This window comes from Leptonotus elevatus, chromosome 9 (genome assembly GCF_054856555.1).
Source record: "Leptonotus elevatus isolate MCC_2025b chromosome 9, RoL_Lele_1.0, whole genome shotgun sequence".
In the NCBI taxonomy this organism is placed as follows: Eukaryota; Metazoa; Chordata; class Actinopteri; order Syngnathiformes; family Syngnathidae; genus Leptonotus; species Leptonotus elevatus.
The window spans coordinates 22,147,834-22,174,034 of NC_141247.1; the positions used below are offsets into that span (position 1 = coordinate 22,147,834).

A 26,201-nucleotide genomic window follows, 5' to 3' on the forward strand; every position below is an offset into this window, starting at 1 on the left:
ACACACACATTTTTACTACTACATTACAAACACACACAAATATGAATAGTTTTTAGTTTTCAATCAAACCAACCAGAACATAATTATTTAACATAATTATTGAACAAGACCAGCTTTAAATCCGATATTCTCATGGATACATTGTTATATTTTTCACAAATCGTGAAAGAGGCAACAACAACAAACTAGTTTGGATGTTTTTTCTTTTATTAATTTAAAAATGGGATACAAATAAAAATATAGTGGGAGCTAGGCTATACAAAATACTTTAAAACATGTTCGTCCACCCCAGAAGAGTAATTATAAATATTCATTAACTGAATATTATATAATCAGAAATATTGGTTATACAACAGATTCACTCATCGTAAATTTGCATTTGTAATATAAAACGGCACTTTATTTAAAATAATTTTGTCAAACGACAATAAAGTATAATACATTACATAAGCGTAGTAACAAATAGGCCTACAACATAAAAACGATTAAAAAAAACACACACATGTAGAATATTTACATTTAAAGAATAAACGTAACCAAAGTCGTAGTCGTTACATAACTTGAATAAAAAAAAACTGTATTTAAACAAATAATTTACATGTGTCAAATAATAATGCATAACATGTTGCATGAGCGCTGTTACAAATGCAATAAAATCAAAGAAAATTACATTGATCAGTAAAATATTTACACTCAAAGAATAAAATAAATGACCAACGAGCTGTAAAGAATTACGTCACGTAATGACGTCTTGTTGCTCGTCGACAATGTGTGATGTCAGTACAGCGCGACACAGAAAAGTCTGGTCCCACAGTAAAGATGGCGGATGCGTCGGGGACTGAGCTGTCAGACGAGAAAGAGAAAGAAGTGGACACAGAACGCAAAAGTAAGCAAGAGACGCGACCGTGGCAGGATGCGAACAAGTCGGGGAAAGATGTCATTTCTCCACCACTGCCCGAGACGTTGGGCTTTTACGACATTAGGGCTGACATCAGGCGCGAGCCAAGGGACCACTCGGCAGGTAAACGTCCCCCCCACATCGTTTCCCATTTGTTTTGTTTCTTGGTTTAACATCTGTGATACTTGGACATTAACATTTCCCACATATTCTTGCCACTAAACGTTTAGCCAGTTAAGTGAGCAAAGCCTAATCGCAAAGTGCTGTAAAATTGGGACCCGTAGCTACGAATGCTACTTTAGTAAAGTGAATTTATTTAGAAAAACAACTGTTGGAGGTAGTTCGTGAACGCACTGTGAAACCAAAATAGGTCGTGTCATGACGTCATGACGTCACACTTACTTCCGGGTGACAAAACCTGGAAGTTCCTCTACGCCACCACTAGTTAAAACAACAACAATAACAACAAACTTCTATCATATAATTTGACCAAGGAAAAAGGGGACTTCAATGATCATTTTATTGTTCTTTCCTACCACCTCAGTGTAAAAGTGTTAGTCAAAAAGATGTTAGATGAGGTCAATTCAAATTGCTTAGAAAGGAAACCCACCAGCAGTTGATTCAAAAATCGACGTGGTGGAAATTTAGACAAAGCTAACATCATTTCTATAAGGAATCGTAGTATAGTATAGACCTGGAGACTAGAATTAATGCAATTAAAGACAATTTGTGCCCCCTATGGTCTAACTAATTCAATAAACCTAACATACCCCATCTTCTCCCAAAGGGGTTCAAGCCAGGTTAATTGCCAAATAATGGCCTGTTTTCTTTCAGCATGCTTTGTGTATGTATGACAACCACAGGGTGAATGAAGTCAGGCAGCAATAATTTAAGACTATAAAGAGCAGCAAGTCCTAACCTCTAATGTGCCATGGGAAATTATCCAATCTCAGTTAATTGGTTAACTATTATTGTAGAAATTATTTCCTGCAAATAATGTATCTTTGTTTATCTATCTATGCCAGTGACGTATAGGCAGAACGATGAAATTATCTTCCACTAGATGGCAGAATTAAAGATGAATTAAACGTGTGTTTCTACCTTGCTACCTTTCATACAACAGAATAAACATTTCAAAATGAGTGAGTCAATTTGCGATAAAATGAGGTGAGATCTGCGCTGTCATATTTTGGAAAGTTTGGAAAGATTTGTTCCGATTCTGACTAAGTTTGTAACCAGAACCATGACACCCTCAAAATATCATTGTGATCCCCTCTATGTGCATGAATAGCTATTGTTGACTTGACAGCAGACATGACAATGGAGACTGTATTCATTGCGTGCAATGTTGTTCCAGATTCATCGCTGACTCGCTTCATCTGCACGGAGCTGACCCGAGGCTACTTCCTGGAGCACAACGAGGCCAAGTACACCGAACGTCGCGAGAGGGTGTACACGTGCATGCGCATTCCCAAGGAGTTGGAGAAGGTAGGTACTCTGTACTTGAATTGAATTCAAATATTTTACTGTTTCAGTCCAGAACCACCAGGTGGCAGTCTTGAGAGGAGCTCGACTTCCTCGCAATTCCCTGATGGACTGCGGGGAGGCTGGAGAGGAATGTGTGTTGACAGAGCAGAGCTCTGTACATTCACTGTGTCAATCAGCTTGAACCACATTAATTTATAACTCTTCTTAGTGTGTCGTTCCATAAAAATATCTATTATTTGCTTTGTGAACACTCACATGGACTCCACCAATAGGAGGCAGACCCTCCCACCGGCGTCCACCTTGACTTCGCTCACAGCTCTGAACACTGCGATGCTGTTTTACTTTTAAAATGCCGTTCCTGCACAGCCCCAAAATGACGTTTTTAGGAGGGGCTCACGCATTTGTCAATCATTTTCGATTGTTGTTTTGGTTGCAGTTGATGATCTTTGGTTTCTTCCTGTGCGTGGACGCCTTCCTGTACGTCTTCACACTGCTTCCCCTCAGGGTGCTGCTGGCTGTGCTCCGCCTCCTCACCCTGCCCTGCTGTGGCTTCAGGTCAGAAACACCACACAAACTCCCACACAAATACCGTTTCATACTGTGTGAAGTCTCTCTGTCATCGCGGCAAAATTAAAACAGTGCTGGAACTGTTGGTCATCGTGGTGTATTTCTAGGAATTGCATGAGTGGGAACACACTTCCTTGAAATGCACAACAAAATATACAAATAATAACACTCAACTAAAACATTATTATTTTTTTTAACATTAAAAGACAACAAAATAAATAGCAACATTTTAGGTTTTTTTTCCATATTAAAATTGTAAAATAAAAATAAATTAAATAAAAAGATAATAAAGCTAAAAAAGTATTTGTAGGAAGTTAATTTGTGCCAAAATACCAATAATAATTCAAACAAATATTATTTTACTTTAAAACCATGACAAGTAAATAAGCTTATAGGAAGTGCTTTACGGCAAAAAAAAACTCCCCAAAAACACCATTAATAATGAAAACAAATACTTTAAAAACATGGAAAAATCAATTACATTTGTCAAATTATATTTAAAAAAAAACAAAAAAACAATGGTTATAGGATATAGAAATAAATAAAGATATTTATATTTTAAAGTAAAAAAGTCACACATTTTGAAGCAGTGTATTATGCAAATATGAAATTATTTAGTAGATTATTAGTAACGTATTAATTTAAACAAAGAACAAGAAAAATTATTATTGTTACAATAAAAGCATTTCTAATAAGTATGTGAGTGCAAAAATCTAATAGTTTAAAAAAGGAGGAAGAATATTAGTATTAGTAAATATTGAAAATGTTTTAGTGCAATTATTATTTTTTTAACTCAGTTGAATAAAATTTTGGAAGTCAATAGTTACTTAATCTTTTCCCATATTTTTTTTTATTATTTTTAATTTATTATTTTTATAATTTTAATTATTGATTGAAATACTTTTAATTTGACTATAATTAACTTTTTTCAAAATGTAATTAGAAAATCTTATAGCAACTACTCCATGTTTTTGACCGCCCCCCCCCCCCCCCCCCCCTCTATTACTGTAGGGCACGCACATGCCCCTTCTGCAGAAGAAGCAGGTATGCTCCCTCCAACCTTATTCATGTTCACTCACCAGCCCCAAGCAACCATCTCTCCACCTTCATCCTCATCTCCATCGTGTCCTTTCAATGTTCAGCTGCTCATCATCACGGCCCACTTAACAGCTCCTTATTGGTTCGTTCCCCTATCACCGAGGAAATCGCATTCAACCACGTCAGCTGGGACTTGCCGAGTGTGCATGTTCATCCTTCGTGTTGTTTGCATTTTTGTATGTATAATGGAGCACTTTGAAGTCAACCAAGGAGTCTTACATAAAGGAATTGAAGAAGGAGAACTACTGCTTGATTTTGGCTTGCTGTCCAAGTGACCCCGTTTGGAAACCGCGCAGGATCAATGGAGTGCACTAATTGGCTGCAACCAGCAAGGGGCGCTGTTGTTGCAATCACAACTTGTTTGTCTTAGAAAGAAGGGCAGCATGGCAGCAGCTTGACTGCGACCTTATTTTATCTATGTGGAGTAGGAAAGCGGTGAGATAGTGATGCGACGAGTAGCAGGCAGGACAGGAGGAGTGAATCAGACTGGGTGGTGGGAGTGGTCAGACGCTACTTAAATGAGTTGCCACGGGTGACATACTCTAAATACTGAGGCTGTCTCTTTTGGATGTTGCGTAATGTATCATATGAATGCGTCAGTGAAGTAATAGTTTTTTTTTTCAACGTAGTTCGTCATTCAAAGAGTGCTTCTTGCAAGGCTCTTTTACGACAAATGACCCATCATTTATATGCCTTCGCCTTTTATGCGCTTTGCTGTCTGTCATGAATCCACATGCTTTTTTTTGTCACAGCACTGTACATGCTAGTTTGGAAAGTTGCATTTTTCATCCATAAATGGGGTAGATGCCACGGACTTCTGACTTCCGGGTTTTACACATCCGCGCCGTTTCCGGCCAACACTCGCACCCCCACCCCTGCGCCCCCTCAACCGTCTCGGCTATCTGAAATGCTTCGGACACTGAGACAGACACTACACACTCGCAGCCTCGCACCCGTCGACGGGAACGCGCAACCGAGGGGCACAAAGGCGGAAGCGCAAGTACTGGGACGCGGCCCTCACGTCGCAAACCGGAAACGGAAACAAAGTTGATGGGTGAAAACCCGGAAGTCGGAAGTCCCGCCTCCTCCGTGGCATATAGTCCATAAGCACTGGAAATGTAAGCATCCATGTCCACACTGGCCTTGCTAAATGTGGTTATTTGTCGTATTCCGTATATATATATTTTTTTGCACGTTTAGTAGTTTGTCTGGTATGCATCACTTCAATGAGGTAGTGGAATAAATAAGTGACGTGTGGTATCTAGTGTAAGTCAGTGTTGTGGTTGTGTGCTTCCGCAGTGGGTCGAGGCTGCTGCAGCCGGCGCAGGTGTGCGACATGCTGAAGGGCCTCATCCTGGTGCTGTGCTTCTCCATGATGCACTACGTGGACTACGCCATGATGTACCACCTGATCCGAGGCCAGTCCGTCATCAAGCTCTACCTCATCTACAACATGTTGGAGGTGATATTGGAGTTGTTTCGCTCTCTCTTTTGCTAGATGGTGGAATATGTTGCGGTAGTCATCAACGTACGGAGTTTGAGTTCACTTTTGTGAGCGAATTGGGACAAAATCATCATATCAGTATCGCTGGCGTCAGGCCGAAACCTCCCATGTCCAAATTTGGTCAATTTTATTTTTCACAAATTGATACGATTGGTCATTCTCCATGTGTGTATATAATGAACTGTTACAAAATTGTTTACATGCTTCAATCGGTGCTGCTGTTTTGGTCAGCAACTAAACGAAAGTGGAGATATGACGTCACTATATGATATTTGTTGTCAAATCTTGAGGGAGGTAATCTCATAATCTTGACAGTTATCAAGCAGGTAACACTAAGGAAAAAGACCGGTCATGAATGACATCACGCAAGGCTGATTAACTCATTCCCTCGCAGCCATTTTCACTGAAGCAACCCCCTTCGCCCCCGGCTGTTTTACTGGATTTTGACTGATACTGCAAGGCCCACAGAATATTGTGTTCTGTTGCTTTAAAAACATGGAACATACCAAAAGAAAGATTAGAGTCTCTTCTTTCACCGGGAATTAGAAATTAGCATAAGAACGTAGCTAAGTTTCATCATTATTCACAAACCTGTTCAAAACACTGAGGTTATAACATGGCCCTGGCTGATTTATTATACTCTGCGGCCACCTGCGGGCCATTTTTTGTAATAACTAGCATTGCTTTAAGCGACCTCTTCAGGTCAGAGGCTGCATCAAAGCCTTCTTAATGCTCTAGCATTAAAAAAATATATATATAAAAAAAACAACGTTTTTATACGTTTTGGAGAGCAAATGAGTTAATGTTAAATTTGACTTTTATCGTTTTTGTGTTTTACACCGATCAATTTCTTTTTACACTTGTGCCACAGCTAACAATTATAAGTGTGGTGACAATTTGACCTGAGACTGGAACTGATCTATTTGCATTATTTCCTATGGGGGGAAAAAAATCATCCCTGATAAAAAGGTTGCAGATCGCCTCTTCTCTTCCTTTGGCCAAGACATCCTGGATGCGCTCTACTGGACCGCCACGGAGCCCAAAGAGCGCAAGAGGGACAGCATCGGCGTCATCCCTCACTTCCTCATGGCCGTCTTTTATGTTTGTATCCTTCCACAATGGCGATATGAGTGTTTACAAACGTGTTATCGACTTGTGTTTCTTGCTTTAAATCAGGGTTCGCTCTCACTTTTTGGCTCTAGGGACGCTTTAGACCGTTTTTTTAACTATTGGGCATACTCATTCACCATTGCTATTCTTTTTTCTAGTTAGGGCTCATATGTCGCTACTTGAAATGTTTTCTTGAGCATCACATCCCCAGTCCTCCACGCCATCCTCATCATGGTCCAAGCCTCCACGCTAAACGTCGCCTTCAACTCGCATAACAAGTCCCTGCTCACCATCATGATGTCCAGCAACGTTAGTACACACGCACACGCACACAATCACGTCATACGGAGAGATCAAAGTACACATTGTTATTATTTTGTCTGATGAAGCTTAAGTAGAGCAAATGGAATGTAACCGCTTCTCATTTCGCAGTTTGTGGAGATTAAAGGCAGCGTTTTCAAGAAATTTGAGAAGAACAACTTGTTCCAAATGTCCAACAGTGGTAAGATATGCTTCAGCATTTTATCAAGAGTGAACAGATAAAAGTTGGGATTAAATAAATAAAACTAGCTTGCGCTAGAAAAACTCTAATCACGGCAAAATGTGCTTGTTATTTTTCTTCCAAGATATTTCTTCTTACGGGGGCAGTTTTGCAGGAGCATTTCACTTGCTTCAAGCATTTTTTTTTAATACTAACTACTGTTGAGGAGCTTCTGTTAGGGCTGTGCAATTAATCGAAATTCAATTACAATTTCAACTATTACACTCCACAATTACAAAATCAACATAATCGTAAAAACTGATTATTAACTCATTCACTGCCATTGACGGCTATAAACGTCAAAAAATAATTGTTACTATTTCTATTGGTTTAAAAATGTTTTCCCACTTTTGTTAACAAGAGTATGAAAACCTAGAAATTCTTATTGTACATTTAGAACAGATCTAAACTTTCTGATTAATAGTGAGTTAACTAGTGAAGTCATGCGATTAATTACAATTAAAAAATGTAATCGCCTCTTGCCTTAAATTTTTAATAACAGCTAATAGAAGTGTGTTTTAATAAATCCTACCAAAATCAATCTGTTGCCAAACAATTTCGGTTTGTAGTTTTTTTAAGGGTAATTTTTTTTAGTGTGATGCTTGCAAGTGTTCCTCCATTTGCTCTCTGATATACTGTATTTCCTCCTCTGTTGCTAACCAAAACAGCAGCACCTTATCGTTGCACAGTAGACTCACACTGGTCGCTCCACAATGTTGTGTGCATCCATGTTTATGTTTCCAGGACCTGAGTGAAAATAAGTCAGCGGGGCAAAAGGAAAAAAAAAATCTTCGACAAAAGTTATTTTGTCAGCTTCTTCCCACTACCTGTTTAAACAAAATTTCCTTTTTGGAGACTTGGAGACACCATTTGACAGACTTGGAAACCGTTATGTGCTTTGAGCGTAAAGTATTATTACAGCCGTAGATGAAATGTCCTGGAAGCTATGTTTGATTATGACAGCGGCAGCCATTTTCTTGACAAGCGCGATGTGACAGGTTGTTAGAGTTTAGCAGCACTTGTCGTGGTTTCACATGTCCTTCGTCTTCTCCCGGCAGATATCAAGGAGCGCTTCACCAGCTACGTTCTCATGCTCATCGTGTGCCTGAGGAATATGGAGCAGTTCTCATGGAACCTTGGTAATTATCTTGAAAACTGTTTGGAAACATGTGGATCAGTATTATCCAAGGTCTGCCTATTTTAGTTTTAGAAGGGAAAGTGGAGACTCACTTGTGATTGGAAAATGTCAAAATATTACAACTAAGGATACAGATTGTACTAAGATTTATAACAGTAAATAATATTGAATTAATTCTTAATTCTTGCAGTGGACAAATGCATACATTGCAGAAGAATAATGACAACATCATTATACAGATAATACATAGTAAAAGTAAATATTAGATGAATAGAAAATATGCATATTAAAACATAAAACATGTTGTCCAGTATTACAAAAACAGCTCACTTCCAAACTTGCACCAAATGTTGAAGTCAGAACCAAGGTTATTTTAGTTAACGGAAAAAAACTAAAATTGAAAAAACATTTTCGTTAACAAAGTAAAATAAAAATGAAAACTCAATGAAACTACATTTTACTTTTACAAAACTAAAACTAACTATAATTATAGTGAAAATGTTTCGTTTCAGTCTTTGGTAATTAATTTAATGCATGAGCCTTTGGAGATGATTTTAAATGAGATTTTAAGTAGATTTATTTTTACCATGGTGTTTTTTAAATATTGCGCACAAGTAATAATTTTTTTAAATCTAAAACTAATACTAATGCTTTATTATTTATTAACTAAAACTAATAGAACCACCCTGAAAACTAATTAAAACTAACAAAATTTATAAAACAAAACTCAAAACTAACTAAAATTAAAATTCCAAAACTATGATAACCCTGGTCAGAGCACACGCACTCGTGCACACAAAATATCACAGACAAGTCATCCCTAGTCAGCGACTGGCTCCACAGTTGGGACAATCCTGCTGAGCCGTGAGCAGTTTTGCCCTCCAGGGGGAGTCCTCTTGAGCAGCAACGGCGTGACATCCCGATTGACAGCTCCGTGACAAGCGTCGTCGCCCCGAGACACTCTCAAAGGCGAACGCGCGGGCGCTGACTGACAGACGCAGCCTGTCAGCAACGTTGTGTCACCGACGTGCTCGTTCCAGCCCCTTTTCCATCAGTCACGGTCGCTTTCCTCAAAGCATAACAAGCTTTTCTCTGAATAAGCTTCAAAGCACTTTTTGTGTTATTAGTCATTTTCCTATAATAAATGCCAATGTTTTGTTGTGCAAATGGGCACAAAGCCTATTATTAAACTGCAGTATTAGAGTTAACTTAATGAGTTGTAAACATCCCTTGACAAGTTTAGAATATCTTCTACTAACAAAGGGTTTGCATTAGCAGAGACATTAATACTCGTAAAAAAAGGTTGAACTTATTCACTCCCAGCTATTTTCACTGAAGCAACACCCTTCGCTCTCGGCTGTTTTACTGGACTTTGACTGATTTTGAAAGGCCCACAGAGTATTTTGTTCTATTGCTATAAAAACATTTAACCTACCAAAACAAAAGTTTAGAGACTCTTCTTTCATCAGGGAAAAACTTTAAAAAAAAGTATATTTCTATCTGTTTTCGTTTTGCAGTAATTAGCAATAGAATATAGCTACGTTTCATCATTATTCACAAATCTGTTTCAAACAGTGGGGAAAGAGCTTGTTGCAACATGGCCCTGGTTAATCTCGTATACTCTGCTGCCACCTGCTGGCTGTATTTGTAATAACTACCATTGCTTCAACCATTCTCTTCAGTTCAGAGGCTGCATCAAAGCCTTCTGTATGCTCTAGCATAAAAAAAACAACAACATAAAAAAACGTCTTTGGGAGCATGGTAATATTTAAAATAGAACGTATTTATACGTTTTTGGCAGCAAATGAGTTCAAATACTCTACGAGTGTGTTTATTTTCCTTTTGCCGCAGAGCATCTGTGGGTTTTGTTCCCTGACGTCTTCATGGTCCTCACCTCCGAAGTGGCCGTTGACGCCATCAAACACGCCTTCATCACCAAGTTCAACGACCTCACAGCGGATGTAAGGACTCATTGCATTTTTTAAATTTTTTTTTAAGTCTCCTTCCTCTGACGTCCTCCATGTCATCTGGCAGGTTTACAGCGAATACAGAGCCAGCTTGGCCTTTGAACTCGTCAGCAGTCGACAGAAGAATGTAAGCAACAGCTTCTTTTGATTCTGCCCTCACTCTGTTGACAAGTGTTTTCTGTGTTAGGCTTACACGGACTACAGCGACTCCGTGGCCCGCCGGATGGGCTTCATCCCTTTGCCTTTGGCTGTGCTGGTAAGACGCCGCCGCACCCTCTAAATACTGTTGACCTGCAAATACATGATGTCAACACCTTTTATATTGTGTTTGAACAGCTTAGCCGAGTGGTCATGAGTTCAGTGAAGGTGCGAGGAGCGCTCTCATACACGTGCGTGCTCCTCTTTTATCTCGGGTAAGACCCATTTCACTTCACTGCAGATTGCTTCTCCAAATCAATAAATGAGTTAGTACACTTGTATTGAGCAAGTAGCATTTTCTGAATGTAAATTTCTAATTTAGCACAATATAAGGTGCTTGAAAAGCTTAAACTGATGCAAAAGGTGGTTATTTTCCAGATAAAAACTAGTCTTTCACTCAAAGCTATTGCAAAATTTGTCATTTTCACATAGAAACACTGCAAAATGACCACATCTCACACAGATCCCGCAAAGTGACTCCTTCCTTAACATAAGGATTCCGTAAAACTAGCGTTCTTCACGCAGAGATCCTTAAATACCACCACTTTCACTCAGAGGTCCAGCAAAATTATGACCAGTTTCACACTGAGATCCTGCAAAATTGTCACCAGTTTCTCATAGTACCACTTTTTTTCAAACAGACCATGAAATAGTACCACCTCACCTGTCACGCTGAGATCCAGGAAAAGGACCGCAACTGTCAAACACCATCACCTCTTTCACACAGAGATGCGTCATGAGTACCATCTCTTTCACACTGATATGCCACAAAATGACCGTCCTTTTCACATAGTACCACCTCTTTCACAAAGAGACCCTTTAAGATTAGCACTGAGATCCTGCAAAATTAGCACCTCTCTCACAGAGTGACAATACAAAATAACCTTCTCTTTCTTACTGAGATCCTGTAAAATTCCCTCTTCTTTCAAACAGTGATCTCGAAAATAACCGCTCCTTTTACTCAGTGGCATCTCTCATACACAGAGAGAGCCTTTAAAGTAATGGCTTCTTTCACAGAGACTGCAAAATGAGGACCTGTTTCACTGAAATCCCCCAAAATGACCCCCTCTTTCACACTGAGACCCTGCGAAATTACAGCCTCAAAAACAGATTCCGCATAATGACTGCCTCTTTAAAATGGAGATGCTGTAAAAAGGCCACCTCTTTCACGCTATGGTCCCGCCATTTATGTCATTCTTATGATTACATAAAATTGCCACGCCTTTCATACAAAGACCCTGCGAAATTAACATCTCTCACAGGGATGCTGCAAAATTACTACCTCTTCACACAAAGATCCTTTAAAATGACCGCCTCTTTCACAGAGACCTGATTCAATCCCCCACCACCCAAGTCCAAAGCTTTTGCCTGCCCATTGAAACATTTTGTATTTCCGTCTATTTTTATTCAAAGCATGCATGTCGTACGTCATAGAATTGACTCACACAACACACACGCACTACACAGTTACATAAGCATCAACATCTTGCTCTCCCCGTGCTCGTTCGCCGCATCTCATCGGGCCGGCGCCATTGAAGAGTTTCCCCCTCGGGGTGAACAGTACCATGTTGTCATCTCGGCTGGCATCTCTGCGGTTTAAAAATAGCTCTCGCTGAAACACGCTGCCTGCCCTGGCAACAGTTCCGCCGCACTGACATGCGCTCGCTCTTAACACCTCATCGCATGCAGCAGCAGCAGGCAGCAGCTCGGCAAGACCTAATTTTGTCCGCCTGTCTTCAGTGACGCCCCGTTTAGCCCTGATGATGGCACACTTGGACCACAAACGCATCACAATGGACCAGTAGTAGCTCTAACCACCACCGAACATGTGCTCAGGAGCTTAAAAATACCCTTTAGCTTCGCAATGAGAACTGTTTCCAATGTATTCAGCACTGTCATTATTAATTATTTGAAATTAAGGGAAACTAAATAGTATAACAATTAAAATGTGTTCATGTTATATAATCATTTTAATTGAATTACAATCACATTACATTTAAGATGCATTTTGAGCAAGCAGTTGAGTTCACAAATCCTACTGCTATATCTTCTTTTGCGCAGGAACCCTGCAAAGTTAGCTCCTCTTTCACACTGAGATCCTGCACAATGGTCCAGTCTTTCACGTAAATTAACTAATTTCCTTTGTATGACCAGATAAGGCAATTGCGAACGATTTCTCATTTACTCTGACATAACTTTCACACATAGATATCTTTCACACAGAGACCCTGTAGAATTACTCTCGTTCACACAAATGTCTTGAGAAATTCTGGTTCTTATCGAACAAATTCTACAGAATTAGTGTCATTCACGTAGAGACCCTGCAAATGTTTTTGTGGTTTATAGAGCTTCTGCAGAATTACCCCTTCTTTCTCACTAAGACCCTGCAAAATAACCCCCTCTTTCACGTTTATATTCTGCAGATTACCAGATTACCAACTAGACTCTGTAAAATTACTTCAACTCAGTTACCTTCCAAAATTACAACCTTTTTCATAGAGGTCCTGCAGAATTACCGCCCGATTCACACAGAGACCCTGCAGAATGTCCACTTCTTTGAAACAGATCATGTTTATTAGTCCCATAATTAGGAAATGCAGAGAAAAAAACTAACTTGCAAAAGTACCGCCACTTTCACACAAATCTTGCAGAATCGTTTTCACACAGATACCTTGCAGAAGTACCGCCTCACCCTCTGAAACTCCGTAAAATTACCGTCTTTTACACAGAAATCCTTTGAAACTACCACTTTCACCTCAAGACTCCTGCAAAATTGCCACCTTTTTTTCCACATAGATCCTGGTAAAGTAGCACCTCTTTCACACAGAGGCCCTATACAATAACCCCTTCTTTCTCTACAGATTGGTCACACTGAAGGTACTGAACAGCATCGTGCTGCTGGGCAAGTCATGCGTGTACGTCAAGAGGGCCAACATGGAGGGCAAATTGTTTGAGAAGCCCCACGCCGCAGCTTCGTCCTCCTCGGCCAAGACCTCCAACAACAAATCCGACCACGCGCCTACCACAACAGCCTCAGGTAATACAGTCCAGCAAGGAGGACTTAGTTTCATACAGCTCCTCGTCTGTCGCCTCTTTCACACAAAATGGCCGCCTCTGTCACAAAGACTTCGAAAAATCACTGTGCTGTAAAATTCACGTAATTGTCCTGATAAATTGTCACTTCTATCACACACATCAATCCTATAAAATGTCCAACTCATTCACTTAGAGAATTTTACCACAACTTTCACACAGAGACTTTTTGTTTTCTTTTACACAAAAATCCTGCAGTCACAACCGTGTTGACACAAAGACCCTGAAAATAACCACTTTTCCACACAGAGATCCTGCCAAATTATCACCTCTTTCCATGAGATTCTGTAAAATTACGGTCTCTTTCGCACTGAGAGCAGGTAAAAATGACCACCTCAACCTTTAATGTGTAAACCCTACAAAAATCACACAGCAATTTTGCAAGGACCTCATCCATCATCTATCCTGTATAATTACCAATGGTTGTCAAGTCACGTCAACTTTATTTATAATAATAATAATAATAATAATATTTTAAAATTGTATTTGTAATACACCTTACATTTCTCAAAGTGCTATGGTGTCAGGTAAAAATAAACAAATAAATAAATAAAAATGAAAAAATTTAAGATAATAATACATTTTAAAAAGTACAAGTTAAAAATGTAAAATTTATATAGCACCTTTATCATAGAATTGCAACTCTCCAAAACAAAAACACACAATTTAAAATCAAACCATAAATGTGGTAAAATGACTACCTCTTTCAAACAGCAACCCTAAAAATATTACACAGAGACTCTGCAAATGACCCGAAACTTCACACTTTACACAAGTCGTCCAAAATGGCTGCCTCTTTTACACAGAGACCATATGAAACCTATTTCCCATTGTGAGCCTGCAAAATGACTGCCTCACTGAGATCTCCGCAGAATGAAACACGGCGGCATACGTCAATAAGCGGAAAGCGTTAAATGTCATCTCATGGTTTCCATGACAACAAACTGAGACTGACGCCTTCCATCTGGTGAGACTGCAGTTGGATCCACAATGCCGACAGTCACATGTTTTTCCTGGAGGTGCCTTTGTGTCATATGAAGCCAAATCTCCTCTGCTCTCACCTCCACGCGTGGCCCCGCCCACACTTCTCAACAGGAGCTTTGAGGTGACAAAAGATCCTGATGGCGTGTCGCTTCTTGTTTGCTTTATTTGGATTCGCAGAAGCGGCAAGACGCCACATCTTTCAGATGCGATTTGAACCCGCGACGTCAGCTAACATGCTCACCTCACTTTTAACCTCACGCTTAGTCAAGTGCTACTCAGCCGCACAATTATGTTCAAGCGCACGTCTTTGTTTTTTTTTTGGGTTTTTTTCAAATCATCTGGATTCACACAGCACAAAGACACACCATCTGCTTTGGAGTGTTCGTCCGCAGGGCAGATGAGGGCAACGTGCAGTTTGACATCAACCGTTTGCGCGTAACCTGTATTCAAACGCAGACACAAGCCTCTTGGAGCACTAAAACCTCCGCCAAGGCACTTGCACAATGACCGTTCAATTCACACTGTTTCACGTTGACTGCAGTTACTGCCTCTTACTGCTGCAAACTTGCAGCCACTTTCCCACAAAGACCCTGGACACGTTTTACACAGCTCCATGTGTGTCGGGTTTTTCAAACAGAGACCCTGCACAATTACTACTTCTTACTGGCTACACAGAGACTCTGAGCAATTATCGCCTTTTCTTTGCATAGTGAACGCTGGGCCTGACCGCGAATAGCCTCCACTATTGTGCTTTTATCAATTTGGAACCTGCTTAACTATTGCTTCTTTCACACAGAGATGCTGGGAAATCACTCCAACTTTCCCACAAAAATCCTGCAAAATCACTGACACATTTACAGCCGCCCTGAAAATGTATATTTATTATTATTTATATTTATTTTATATATATATGTGTATATTATTAATGTCTTACACATAGAAATCCTGTAAAAGGAACACCTCTTTTACAAATTCAGTAAAATTGTCTCATTCACACAGAGATCCCAAGAAATCCCCCCAGGTTTTACACTGAGCTTGCAAAAACAATTTTGCACACAGACCTAGCAAAATCAGCACCACTCTCATGCAGGACTCTGTAAATGATTGTCGGAGACCCTTTTACCAACTCTTGCTACCATTTTGATTGACCTTTTTTTCCATTCATGTCAGGCGATTAACATTTTTTAATCGTGATTAATCACCAGACTTCAATAATTAACTCACGACTAATTGCAAATGTTATCTCTTCTAAATGTACAATAAAATATAAAAAAATTCATACTCTTGTTAACAAAAAAGTGGACAAAAGTCATTGATACAGTAATTTCACATTTCATAAAATTGAGTTAAAATTAAAAAGATGTACTGTACTGTAAAAAATGAGTGTGATATTGATTTGTTTTGGCCATATTTCTGCCACTAGATGGCATAATTGCAATTGTAAGACGATGACAGCTCAGTGCATTTTTTCTATTCGTATTAAGAGCTATCTAATCTTTAACATGAAGTAACATGTGAAATTCTGCACATTTTTAAAATTGTAAAATACAACTTGACACCAGTCTCCACAAATAAATGCATTATTATTACTGCAAAATTTTGACGTGTACGTGTCTGCTGCGTTGCGACTGGAATTCCCCCAGTACGGGCTTTCCAAGTAAGGGCCGTTAAAGAAACTTCAACTTAAATCTTCTTCACAGGTGACGCCAAGGTGAACCCGAAGTCGCCCTCCGCCCCACCGTCCTCCCCCCCTTCCTCCTCTTCAGTGACCACCCAGCCAGCACCGCGGTGGGACTTGCCCTCGCCTCTCGTGGACTCCTCGGCCTCAGCGCCAGCGTCTCCTCCTCTTGACCAGGCGCCTCCTGCACCCGAATCCCAGCAGGCCGCTCCCTCGCCCCCCAAAGAGGAGCACGGGCCCGAGGCCAGACCGAAGGCTCCCAAAAAGGACCTTCTGGAGATCGACCGCTTCACCATCTGCGGCAACCGCATCGACTGAGGGGAAAGAAACAGCAGTAAGTGATTGGACGCGCCTTGTGCCAGTTTCCTGTTGTTTTGAGACGTTTCACGACAGGAAGATCGAGCAGGCTGATAATTGGCGTGGGTGGGAGCTGGATATGAAAAGGAGCGCACACATTTCAAGGTACGGAAGAGCACAGCTGGAACCCGCACAAAAAGGTGGGCGGGGGACGCTCGCGCCGCGAGAGACTACAAAGGATTCCCGTCCTGAATGTGGCGACGCTGCACAAAAGGGGCTTTACAACTTTCTCAAGACTGGGGCGAGACGTATCACGCTTGTGATTTTGGTTTGATGATTTACAATAATTACGTGGTGTTGTTTTTTTCAACTCAAATTCAAAGTGGAGTTTGCACAGCGCTCATGCCTGTAGCCACTTTCACACAGAGATCATGCCAAATGACCGCCTCTTTCATCCAGAGTATGAACTGCACAGTTCAAAAAGACCTTGCAAAATCCCTGCATCATTCCAACGGAGCACGCATTTTTACAGCTTCTGCCATACAGGAACCCTGCATATAATTACCACCACTTTGTTTCAGAGAGCCTGCAAAATCGCAGTCTTTCTCACAGATACGGCAAAATGAAGGCCACATGCACTCTTTTGTTCTTGGAATACAACCGCCGCTCTGTACACACAGAGATCCCTTGAAATTGATTTCACACAGACACCCTGCACATTTACTGCCTCTTTCACGCAAATAGCTATCAATATTAACAACACTTTTATACAGGGAAACTGCAAATACACGGCCAATATAGCTAATATTTATTTATTTATTTATTTTACACTGATCTTGCAGCCTCTTTTTCATAGAGACCCTGTAAAATTTGGACCGGGCTCACACAGACACCCTGCACATTTACTGCCTCTTTCACGCAAATAGCTACCAACATTAACAACACTTCTATACAGGGAAACTGCAAATTCACGGCCAATATAGCTCATATTTATTTATTTATTTTACACTGATCTTGCAGCATTACAGCCTCTTTTACACAGAGACCGTGTAAAATTAGGACCGTGCTCACACAGAGACCCTGCAGAATTACTGCCTCTTTCACAGCTCGTAAAATTATTACCACTTTCAAACGGAGTCACTGCAAAATCAAGAGCCGTATTCACTCAACTCTTGCAGGTATCGTCTCTTTCACACAGAGCTCCTGCAAAATGATCACCTTTCTTGACCCATTCATAAAGAGACGTGCCCATGTCACACAGAAACCGTTTTTCTTTTCCTGTAGAGATTCTGTAAAATTGCCACCTCTTTTGCTTAGAAAATTTGTAGCCTCTTTTGCACAGAGATTCTACCAGACTGTAGGCTTCTTTACAGAGTTTTGCCAGTTTCATACAGAGACCATGCAAAATTACCTTCTCATTCACACAGAACTCTCAATATAACTTTCATACTCACATTCTGCATAATTACCATCTGTTTTCAACACAACGCCTTCAAAATTACTGCCTGTTTCAAACAGAGAGCCACCAAAATTACTGACACTTTCACACAAAGATTTTGCAAAATGCCTGCCTTTTTCACTCATGCTTCCAATCAAAGTTAATTTGCCACAAGATGGCGGACCAACTCAGCGTGTTCTTCCACTTAAACGTCCTGCCTGCTGTCCCAATACTTTTGTCCACATAGTGTTAGCACTGATGGCGCCAACCAGCTTGTTGCCTCCGTTAGCCTTCACCGTCACGTTTACGTCCTTGCCGTAGTCAGAAAGGTTTTCACAACGAAAGCCTTTTCATCTGGAATGTTTTCAGGTCGACTTTGATTGCAATGAAACGATCGTTTGGATCCCTGCAGAAATATGAATAATTCTCTTTTTATTTGATACAAGATGTAACATGTAAAGTGTGATTTATTTAATTTTTATTTAAGGTACTTTTTCCTTCCATGGCAGGGAAGGGGGATACGCAAGAGAAAGTTTCTATATGATTTATTTACTGCCGTTGTTCTAATAATGTAATAAAATATTTTTGGGAAATTACCACTTTTGATGTGATGATGACGCAGCTTGTTTCATGTGCCTTTGTGGCATATTTTATGTTTGAATTATTAAAACACAAAACTACTTTTTCAACGTCGTTTCTGTCATGTAACTATATTTCTGTTAGACTTGTTAAATTAGTAATTTTTATTTCTCTTTTTAAAAAAATATATTTTTAAATGTTTTTTATTTTATTTTATTCTTATTTATTTATTTTTTTTTTAGGAATTTTGACATTATTGTCAGAAATTCCTAACAGGCCGTAGAGTGAGTCGAGTCATTTCTGTTGATGGTGCTTCATGAATCCATCTCAACTTGTTTTTGCCTCCCAAATGTAGGCCACACATTCGATCACCGGTCAACACGTCAACGTGACAAACAACTCTGAAAAATGGTGAGTCAACATGTGACTGCTTCTATCACACGGATATCCTGTAAAATGACCTCTTCATTTCACGCTGATAACCAGCCAATGTGCTGCCTCTTTCATACAAGAAGCTTTAGCCTTTTTGCATACAGCAATTGTGCAGAAGTATTGCATTTCACACAGAGAAACTGCGGAATCCTTGCTTCATACAGAGACCCGGTAAGATTTTTGCTTGTACATCATATATTTCCTGCAAATGGGCTGACTCCTTAACACAGAGACAATTTCATTCATGCTTCCTCATTGACACACACTCAACTGTCCCCAGAGACCCAGCATGACCCCTTTGTCATAGAGAAATTAGACCAAGTTTATTTTCCATTTAAACATAAACCTGGCAAAAATTGCATCCTGTTTCACACAGAGATCCTGGTAAATTATGTACTTTTTCCATGCAGTATTATATAAGACGCTACAAAATGACCTAATTTATGCGGAGACCTAGTAGAAATACTGCCTGTTTCACGCAGAGATTGTGCAAATGTTTCTTTCACACAGAGACCAGCAAGATGACCTCCTCGTTCACATAGAGATGCAGCAATATGACAGTTACATTAAAAAAAGTACCACATTTACTATTTTATACAGGAACCCTGTAAAATGCCCTCCTATTCCTTACAGAGACTGAGAAAAATCAATGTCCTTTCTTAGAGATATCCCACAAAACTCTGCAAAATGAAACACAGAAACCCCACAAAATTATTGCCTCTCACAGTTTCTAACAAAATGATCTCGTCATTCATGAACCCTTCACAATTGCTGCTGTTTCCACACAGAGATCCTGCAAACATTCTATCACTTAGAGCTCCCACAGTTGAAATGACCTCCTGTTTTCACAGAAATGTCACCAGATGGAATGTATACTTTCTACATGTTTAATTTCATGATGAGACTATTTTGGAGGGAGGAGTTCACATTGTGTATCTGTGTCAGTAAGAAAGTAGCTTTGTCCTTGTTTCTTTGTTTTCAACGGGTGCCAGTAAGCTGAGATTTACCCCCCAGACGACCTCACCTTTCCCGGAGGTCAACCTGTGTGTCTCGCTGTACGCTAACACTTCTTAAGAGGACCAATAAGCTCCTTAGGAGAGGACACTCACGGCCGAGACGCACTTAGGTCACTCACCATTAAAAACATCCAGCGCCGCGGTCACCACCGGGTTCAAATCTTTTCAAGCAGGGATGTTCACGTTTTTCCGATTACAAAAAAAAAATGGAAGAAAGATTGGGAGGGACACTGAATTTGTGTTTATGAAACATGATTAACACCAATTCAGTATTAGCAACAACAAAAAAACAGCCTGTCAACTGGTTTTACAGATGACAAAGCAAAATTTAGTTTAGTATTAATGATGTCTATTTTTTTAACAAACATTGACTGATATTTTGTATCATTCAATTGACAATTTTCATAGAATAAAAAAAAAAAAAGCAAAACAATCATCTTTTTTTTGTCAAAAAATTGCATGCCATCTTGTCTACTTAAAAAATGTAAATATCTAAAAAGTATATATATATATATTAAAAAGATTGGTTGACATATTTTAACATTCAACTCTGGATGTCTTGTAACCTTTAACTTTGTTTAGTTTTTTGTTAAAAATACATTTAAAGAACAAAAAAAGTCTAATTTTTAGCTTGGTTTTATCGTCAAAAATCTAAATTTAGTTTAGTATTAATAATTGACAAAATTGACTGATATTTTGTATCATTCAATTTACAATTTTTATAGTATTAAAAATAATATAAGCAAAAAATATATATTTTTCAGTTCAAAAAATGTGCATGCCATCTTGTCTACTTCATCATAGTTTTTTAAAATAAAATAGTTTTTTTTACAAAAAGTTTAAAGATCTGCGTGTATATTGGTGGCAAAACAAAAATGTAAATATTGTTTAATAGTGTGTTGTCTAATAAAATAATTAAAAAGATTGCTTGATATCTTTTAACGTTCAACTCTGGATGTCTTGTAAACTTTAACTTTGTTATTTTTTTAATTAAAAAAATATATTTAAAGAACAAAAAAAGTCTCATTCTTAGCTTGGTTTTATTGTGAAAAAGCAAAATCCATATACAGTATTAGTGGAAGATCTAATTTTAAAAAACAAATCATTTAGCACTCAAATTTACAGATACAAATTCTACATTTAAAAAATCATTCAATTTAATTTAAAAAAAATACATTAAGCAATAAAAACTGATATTGTATCTTATAACATTTATCTTTTATTACAAAAAAAAAACTGCTATGTTTCAAAACTTTGATGCGGGCCATGTCCAATTTTATTGTTACAACAGTGGTCCATAAATATTATAGTGAGTGCCGCAAATGGGCCCCGGTTTGGACTTTGAACACCCCTGACTCAAAGTATGTATTACACAGAGTGTATATTCATGTTAATAACCCAATTTCCCACTTTCCCATGTTGGCCTTCCTTGTGAGCGTCTCCTCCTGCACAGGGGGAAGGTATAGACATCCAATACCTGCTGACAAGACACAATGACATCATTGTCCGCTCCCGGGAGGTCAGGGGCCTCCTGGAGGCAAGGTCCTTTCAGTCAAATGTGATGGAAACCTGCAAGGTGATACAATTTCTAATCCGCCCGACATTTTACGGATGGTGTGCAATTTTGGTGTGGCAACAATAGAAACAGGAAGTGGAAGTCAGATTTTAAAAGAAGTTTCTCACTTAACTGTTTTGTTTTTTTGTTGTTTTTTTTGTCAACGTGAGTAGAGTAATAAAAGTGAGAAAAGTAGTCCGTTAGTTGAATACATTTTGGGGGGGGGGGGGGGGGGGGCATTTCAAATTGACGACCAAACGTAAGCTTGAACGTTGCAGTGTACTTCCGCTTGTCATCAACAGGGGGGGCCGCTCCTCCACTCGCCGCGCGCTCCCGCGACACTCGCACGGATGCTGATATAGGAGGGCAGCGCGCGCGCCACCCATAGCGCGTGCGTGCTTGTGCTTGCGTGGGGAGTCGTCACGGAGCGGAGTCGGCGGGTAGAGGATCTCCCGTCGTGGAGGCGCAGTCCGCAGCTGGGCGGGGGGGAACAACGATGCCCAATCGCCGGTAGCCGGCGCTTCCTACCCGGACACTTTCCCACATCTCAACCCGTTCACCTGAGCCACCACCCGGAAGATCCACGCTGCCTTTGAGCGGACTCATGATGGGCAAGAGCGGAACCCTGGTTCTCCTCTGCGTGCTGCTGGGCTCCGGAGAGCTCCGGGAATCGGAGCCCAGAAGACTGCCACCCCCGCCGGCTAAGTTGGACTTCGGCTACGTGCCCGCCGGAGTGTACGAGACGGTGGCCCACTACGAACCGGGACCCATCGGCATTCTTTTCCACATGGTGCACACTTTCCTGTGCGTGGTGCAGCCCAACGACTTCCCGCAAGGTAAGCAAAGCCCACCAAGATACTTTTTCATTCTATAGTCTTTTTTTAATTGCACACTTTATTATGAGAGTAGTGAGACCCAAGAGATACCTTGGGTTTGATTCCTTGAGCGAAGCACAGTCTGTCAATATGTAAAATTGTGTGAAGTGCATGCAATTGAATTTTTATTTATTTATTACATTTTAATTTATAATGCATCAGTGGGGCAACCTGAGGCACGTGCGCCAGATATCGCCCACAAGAGCCTCTGTACGCCATTTTAGCTTAGTTTAGTCAATTTAATAATAATAAAAAAACCTCAATGAATAAAGCCTGCAATATATATAACCCATCCTCTGATTCATCATCAAATTTTACTGTGTTTTTGTTTCTTAGACAGTCAAAACACCTTGTTGACTTCACATTAGCTGCTATACAGTGTTTATTTATAATAACTAAAAAGAATCAGACCTGCTTAGATATGTCTACTAGTTTTTTCTAGTGTGTACGCCAAGTTAGCTTAGCATTAGCTGCCATCTAATTTGTTTTTTATATACAATTGATAACCATGTTCTAACATATCAGCTTTTTCGTTTGTTTTTAACCTCCATACGCTATGAAACAGCATATTTTTCTGTTTGTTTGATAAAAATGGACATTTATTTTTGTAACATAGTTTAAAAAAATTAAATGGGTAATCCCTGCTCTAACATGTCAACATAGTAACATTTTGTTTATCTTTGTTGGCCTCCTCCTGCCATTTTAGCTTTAATCGTCACCATTAAAAATGGAAACTCCCTGAACTAATGTGTCACATTTTGTTTTCATTAGCCTCCATAGGCAGTGTTAGTTTAGGATTACTTAGATTTTTTTTAAATAAAAAATAATGTAAATATGGCTAACCCCTGTGCTAATTTGTCAACACATCATCTTTTTGTTTATTTTCGTTGTCGTCCATACATCATTTTAGCTTAACTTCCGCGTTGATACAGGTGACCAAGCTCGTTAAACAGAAAATGACACGTGCAACAGATAGATTAGCGTTTAAATTTCACTGCCATGTTAGCGTATGCAGCATTCGAAGGTGAAAAGTCGTAACTGGCCCGCTTGGATTCTCCCAGTACTGTGTGTACAGTTCTATGTTAGCTTAGTATTAGCATCGACGGCGGTAACTAAATCTGTGAAATTTACAAATTGACAGCTACATTAGTGCTTAGCTCCTGTTCATGTCATCTTAGCATTAGCGGCTACTCAGGTAACTAAGCCGGTCACACAAAGCTAACATTTCTAGCTAACCGCCCTCAGAACAGTTTGCCACATGCTACATTGGTCACGGTGTTCATTAGCTTAGCCTCTATTTGCTATGTTATCTCAGCATTCGCATCGTCAGCGGTAACGAAATCTTTCAAATTTACAAATTTACAGCTACATTAGTGCTTAGCTCAATTCATCTTAGCATTAGCGGTTACTCAGGCGACCAAGCCGGTCACACAAAGCTAACATTTCTAGCTAACCACCATCAGAACAGTTTGCCACATGCTACAATGGTCACGGTGTTCATTAGCTTAGCCACTAATTGCTATGTTAGCTTAGCATTCGCATCGACAGCGGTAACTAAATCTGTAAACTTTACAAAACGGCGCAAAAAATTGTCAGACAGGACGAACAGGTACACTAGCGCTTAGCTTCCGTTTTGACATGTTAGCTTAGCATTAGCAGCTATCGACTCCGCCTGTCATCTTTAGCACTTATGCATTTTCGAAATTTCCATCTCGCCCCCTCCATTGTATTGTTTTCCCTTTTTTGTGTGTGATGCTATTAGTTTGAACTTAATGCAATTAAACGCACACACTGTGTGTGAGCGTGCATTTAATGGTGCTGAGAGTGTGTGTTTATGTCTAATGGGGGTCTCGGGATGTACAAAGATGCCCTCCTTGTCTAAGTCTACAGGAGGACATTTTGCAGATTAGCAGCTCTGTGAGTCACCTCGTTAACTGGCTAAATCCCATAATGCCTTGCACCATATGCTGTTTAAAATCTCTGTTCCGTGCAAGCGCTACACTAACACACATTGTGATGGAGACTACATAATATTAAACCCAGAGACTTTTCAACATGTATCCTATGGATCAATATCACAACGTACATCATTAGCGCTATTAGCATTTAATATTGATATCACACTGTATGGATTTTCATCGTTTTCTCTCAGTTAACAGTACCATTTTCATAAATTGCTATGTATCGTATCGTTATTGCGGCGGGTTCATATCGTTATCTCTTAGGGGAAAGTTGCATCATGTATGGTATCATTATCTTTCAGACAACAGTTTCGATACATCAGTATTAGGCTAGCTATCGATTTGTATTGTAATATCTCGGAGAATTATATCAATGCATGAGGATTTGTTATTGATACTGTCGTGTATCGTTTTCCTTCAGGGTACCGTATCGATACACAAGCATTAGATATCGCAATATATTGTATTGTTATCTGCGTGCAGTATCAATAAATGTTGGGTGAGTACCGATACCAGGTGCCGATATCGGTGCAGATACTCGCCTTATTTGAAAGTATTGGTACTTGTGACTAGTGTTGTTCCGATGCTGTCTTATGGCAACCGATACGATTCCGATACCCAGTGTTACAGTATCAGCCGATACCATACCGATACATACAACATATCAGCATCAGAAATAATGGTATCGGCATGTTACTTGTTAGTACTTGCCGATGCCGATATCACTGCAGTATTGGCGCCCCTCCTGATACCGGTATCGTACCGGAACAACACTACTCGCCACTATCGGCCGCCCTCTTGTGGACGTTTTTCAATCAGGCACTTTAAATTTAAAAAAAGAAGAATGGAAATTGGCCGTTACTTAATTCCATGAAATTCGGAGGGAAAATGCTATTTTGGTATATACAGCTCGTTCTTTAACATGATCTTTGGGGGAATTTTATGTACTAGTGGTGTCAGTATTTGGTATCAGTGACTACTCGATATTTAAGTTAGCTAGTATCGCTATCATTAGATATCAATATATATATGGTACGATACACCTGCGTTAGTTATCAATATCAGTATGTGTCGTGGGATCCCTCAGGGAACAGTATAGAGTACAGCACCATTAAATATTGATACCGTGAAATGGAGTATCGTCTTCTTTTTTTTAATGTTTAAAAAAAAATATTAAATGTGTGTGTGTGTGTCTTGGATCGATTATTTTTTTTAACCTGACATTTCCTGGCTTGCATTTCAAAAAATCCACGTGTCGGCTAATGGCCGCGCAACCGCGGGAAGCCACTCGACACTTTTGTGGCTGCACACAATGGCCGCTTGTGGTTTTGTTTTACAAATGACCACTCATGTCGTGTACTCCATGTTGTTGTTTGGCGTTTCACTCGTGGAATAGTGCGGCCACTGTTCCATTGCGAGTGCGTATGAGTGACTAAGGCTAAATATTCAGTGGTGCCTTCATCCGTCTCCACGTTGCCTCGGGCTCTTCTGTCCGCCGTCGTCAGGAAGCAACTCACTCGTTCTGCACATCAACTGACGACCCATCAGCCGGACATGTGAAACACTGATGTCAATATGTATCATGTAGTTATCTTGAACGGTCTATGATACGCCAGCATTAGATGTTCATATTGCAAAGGTATTATTTTGCTATATTATCAGCATTAGATATTGTGACATCTCATATCTTTATCTCTCCAGTTACAGTACTGTATATTAGGCTTCTTTTTTTTTTTTTGGCCGATGTTCATACCGATTTTTGGCAGAAAAAATCTGCCGATTAT

The 26,201-nt window shown here is 39.8% G+C and overlaps 2 protein-coding genes across 16 annotated transcripts in view; both read left to right on the forward strand.

The window, feature by feature from the left end:
• Window positions 1-789: 789 nt before the first annotated feature.
• tapt1a (transmembrane anterior posterior transformation 1a) lies at window positions 790-18,678 on the forward strand. 3 transcript variants are annotated; one of them, XM_086085710.1, is made up of 15 exons: window positions 790-1,021; window positions 2,256-2,386; window positions 2,823-2,941; window positions 3,965-3,997; window positions 5,351-5,513; window positions 6,525-6,660; window positions 6,877-6,974; window positions 7,098-7,167; window positions 8,265-8,345; window positions 10,196-10,305; window positions 10,379-10,438; window positions 10,499-10,567; window positions 10,648-10,724; window positions 13,371-13,546; window positions 16,287-18,678. In XM_086085710.1, the coding sequence occupies exons 1-15, from the start codon at window positions 820-822 to the stop codon at window positions 16,580-16,582; spliced, it is 1,821 nt and encodes a 606-aa protein (XP_085941836.1). In that variant the 5' UTR covers window positions 790-819; the 3' UTR covers window positions 16,583-18,678. The 3 variants fall into 3 exon arrangements, with proteins under 3 accessions (XP_085941836.1, XP_085941834.1, XP_085941835.1); XM_086085708.1 differs by having other exon boundaries at window positions 807-1,021; window positions 10,648-10,700; XM_086085709.1 differs by lacking the exon at window positions 3,965-3,997 and having other exon boundaries at window positions 807-1,021.
• A 3,204-nt stretch (window positions 18,679-21,882) lies between these two features.
• The window catches only part of prom1a (prominin 1a), a 47,745-nt gene continuing 43,426 nt past the window's right edge, over window positions 21,883-26,201 (forward strand). For 6 of the 13 annotated variants that reach the window (XM_086084403.1, XM_086084404.1, XM_086084409.1 and 3 more), the window contains exon 1: window positions 21,883-22,417. In XM_086084403.1, coding sequence (XP_085940529.1) covers window positions 22,186-22,417 — 232 coding nt within the window. In that variant the 5' untranslated portion in view covers window positions 21,883-22,185. The remainder of the gene's footprint in view (window positions 22,418-26,201) is intronic. The other 7 variants (XM_086084406.1, XM_086084408.1, XM_086084413.1 and 4 more) reach the window with 4 other exon arrangements.

What these genes read in the sequence shown, in the direction of transcription:
- tapt1a (XM_086085710.1), top strand. Translation starts at nt 820, where the DNA reads ATGGCGGATGCGTCGGGGACTGAGCTGTCAGACGAGAAAGAGAAAGAA. An exon ending in TCATCTACAACATGTTGGAG is followed by an intron (nt 5,514 to 6,524) that starts GTGATATTGGAG and finishes CCTGATAAAAAG; the next exon opens with GTTGCAGATCGCCTCTTCTC. An exon ending in CCATCATGATGTCCAGCAAC is followed by an intron (nt 6,975 to 7,097) that starts GTTAGTACACAC and finishes CTCATTTCGCAG; the next exon opens with TTTGTGGAGATTAAAGGCAG.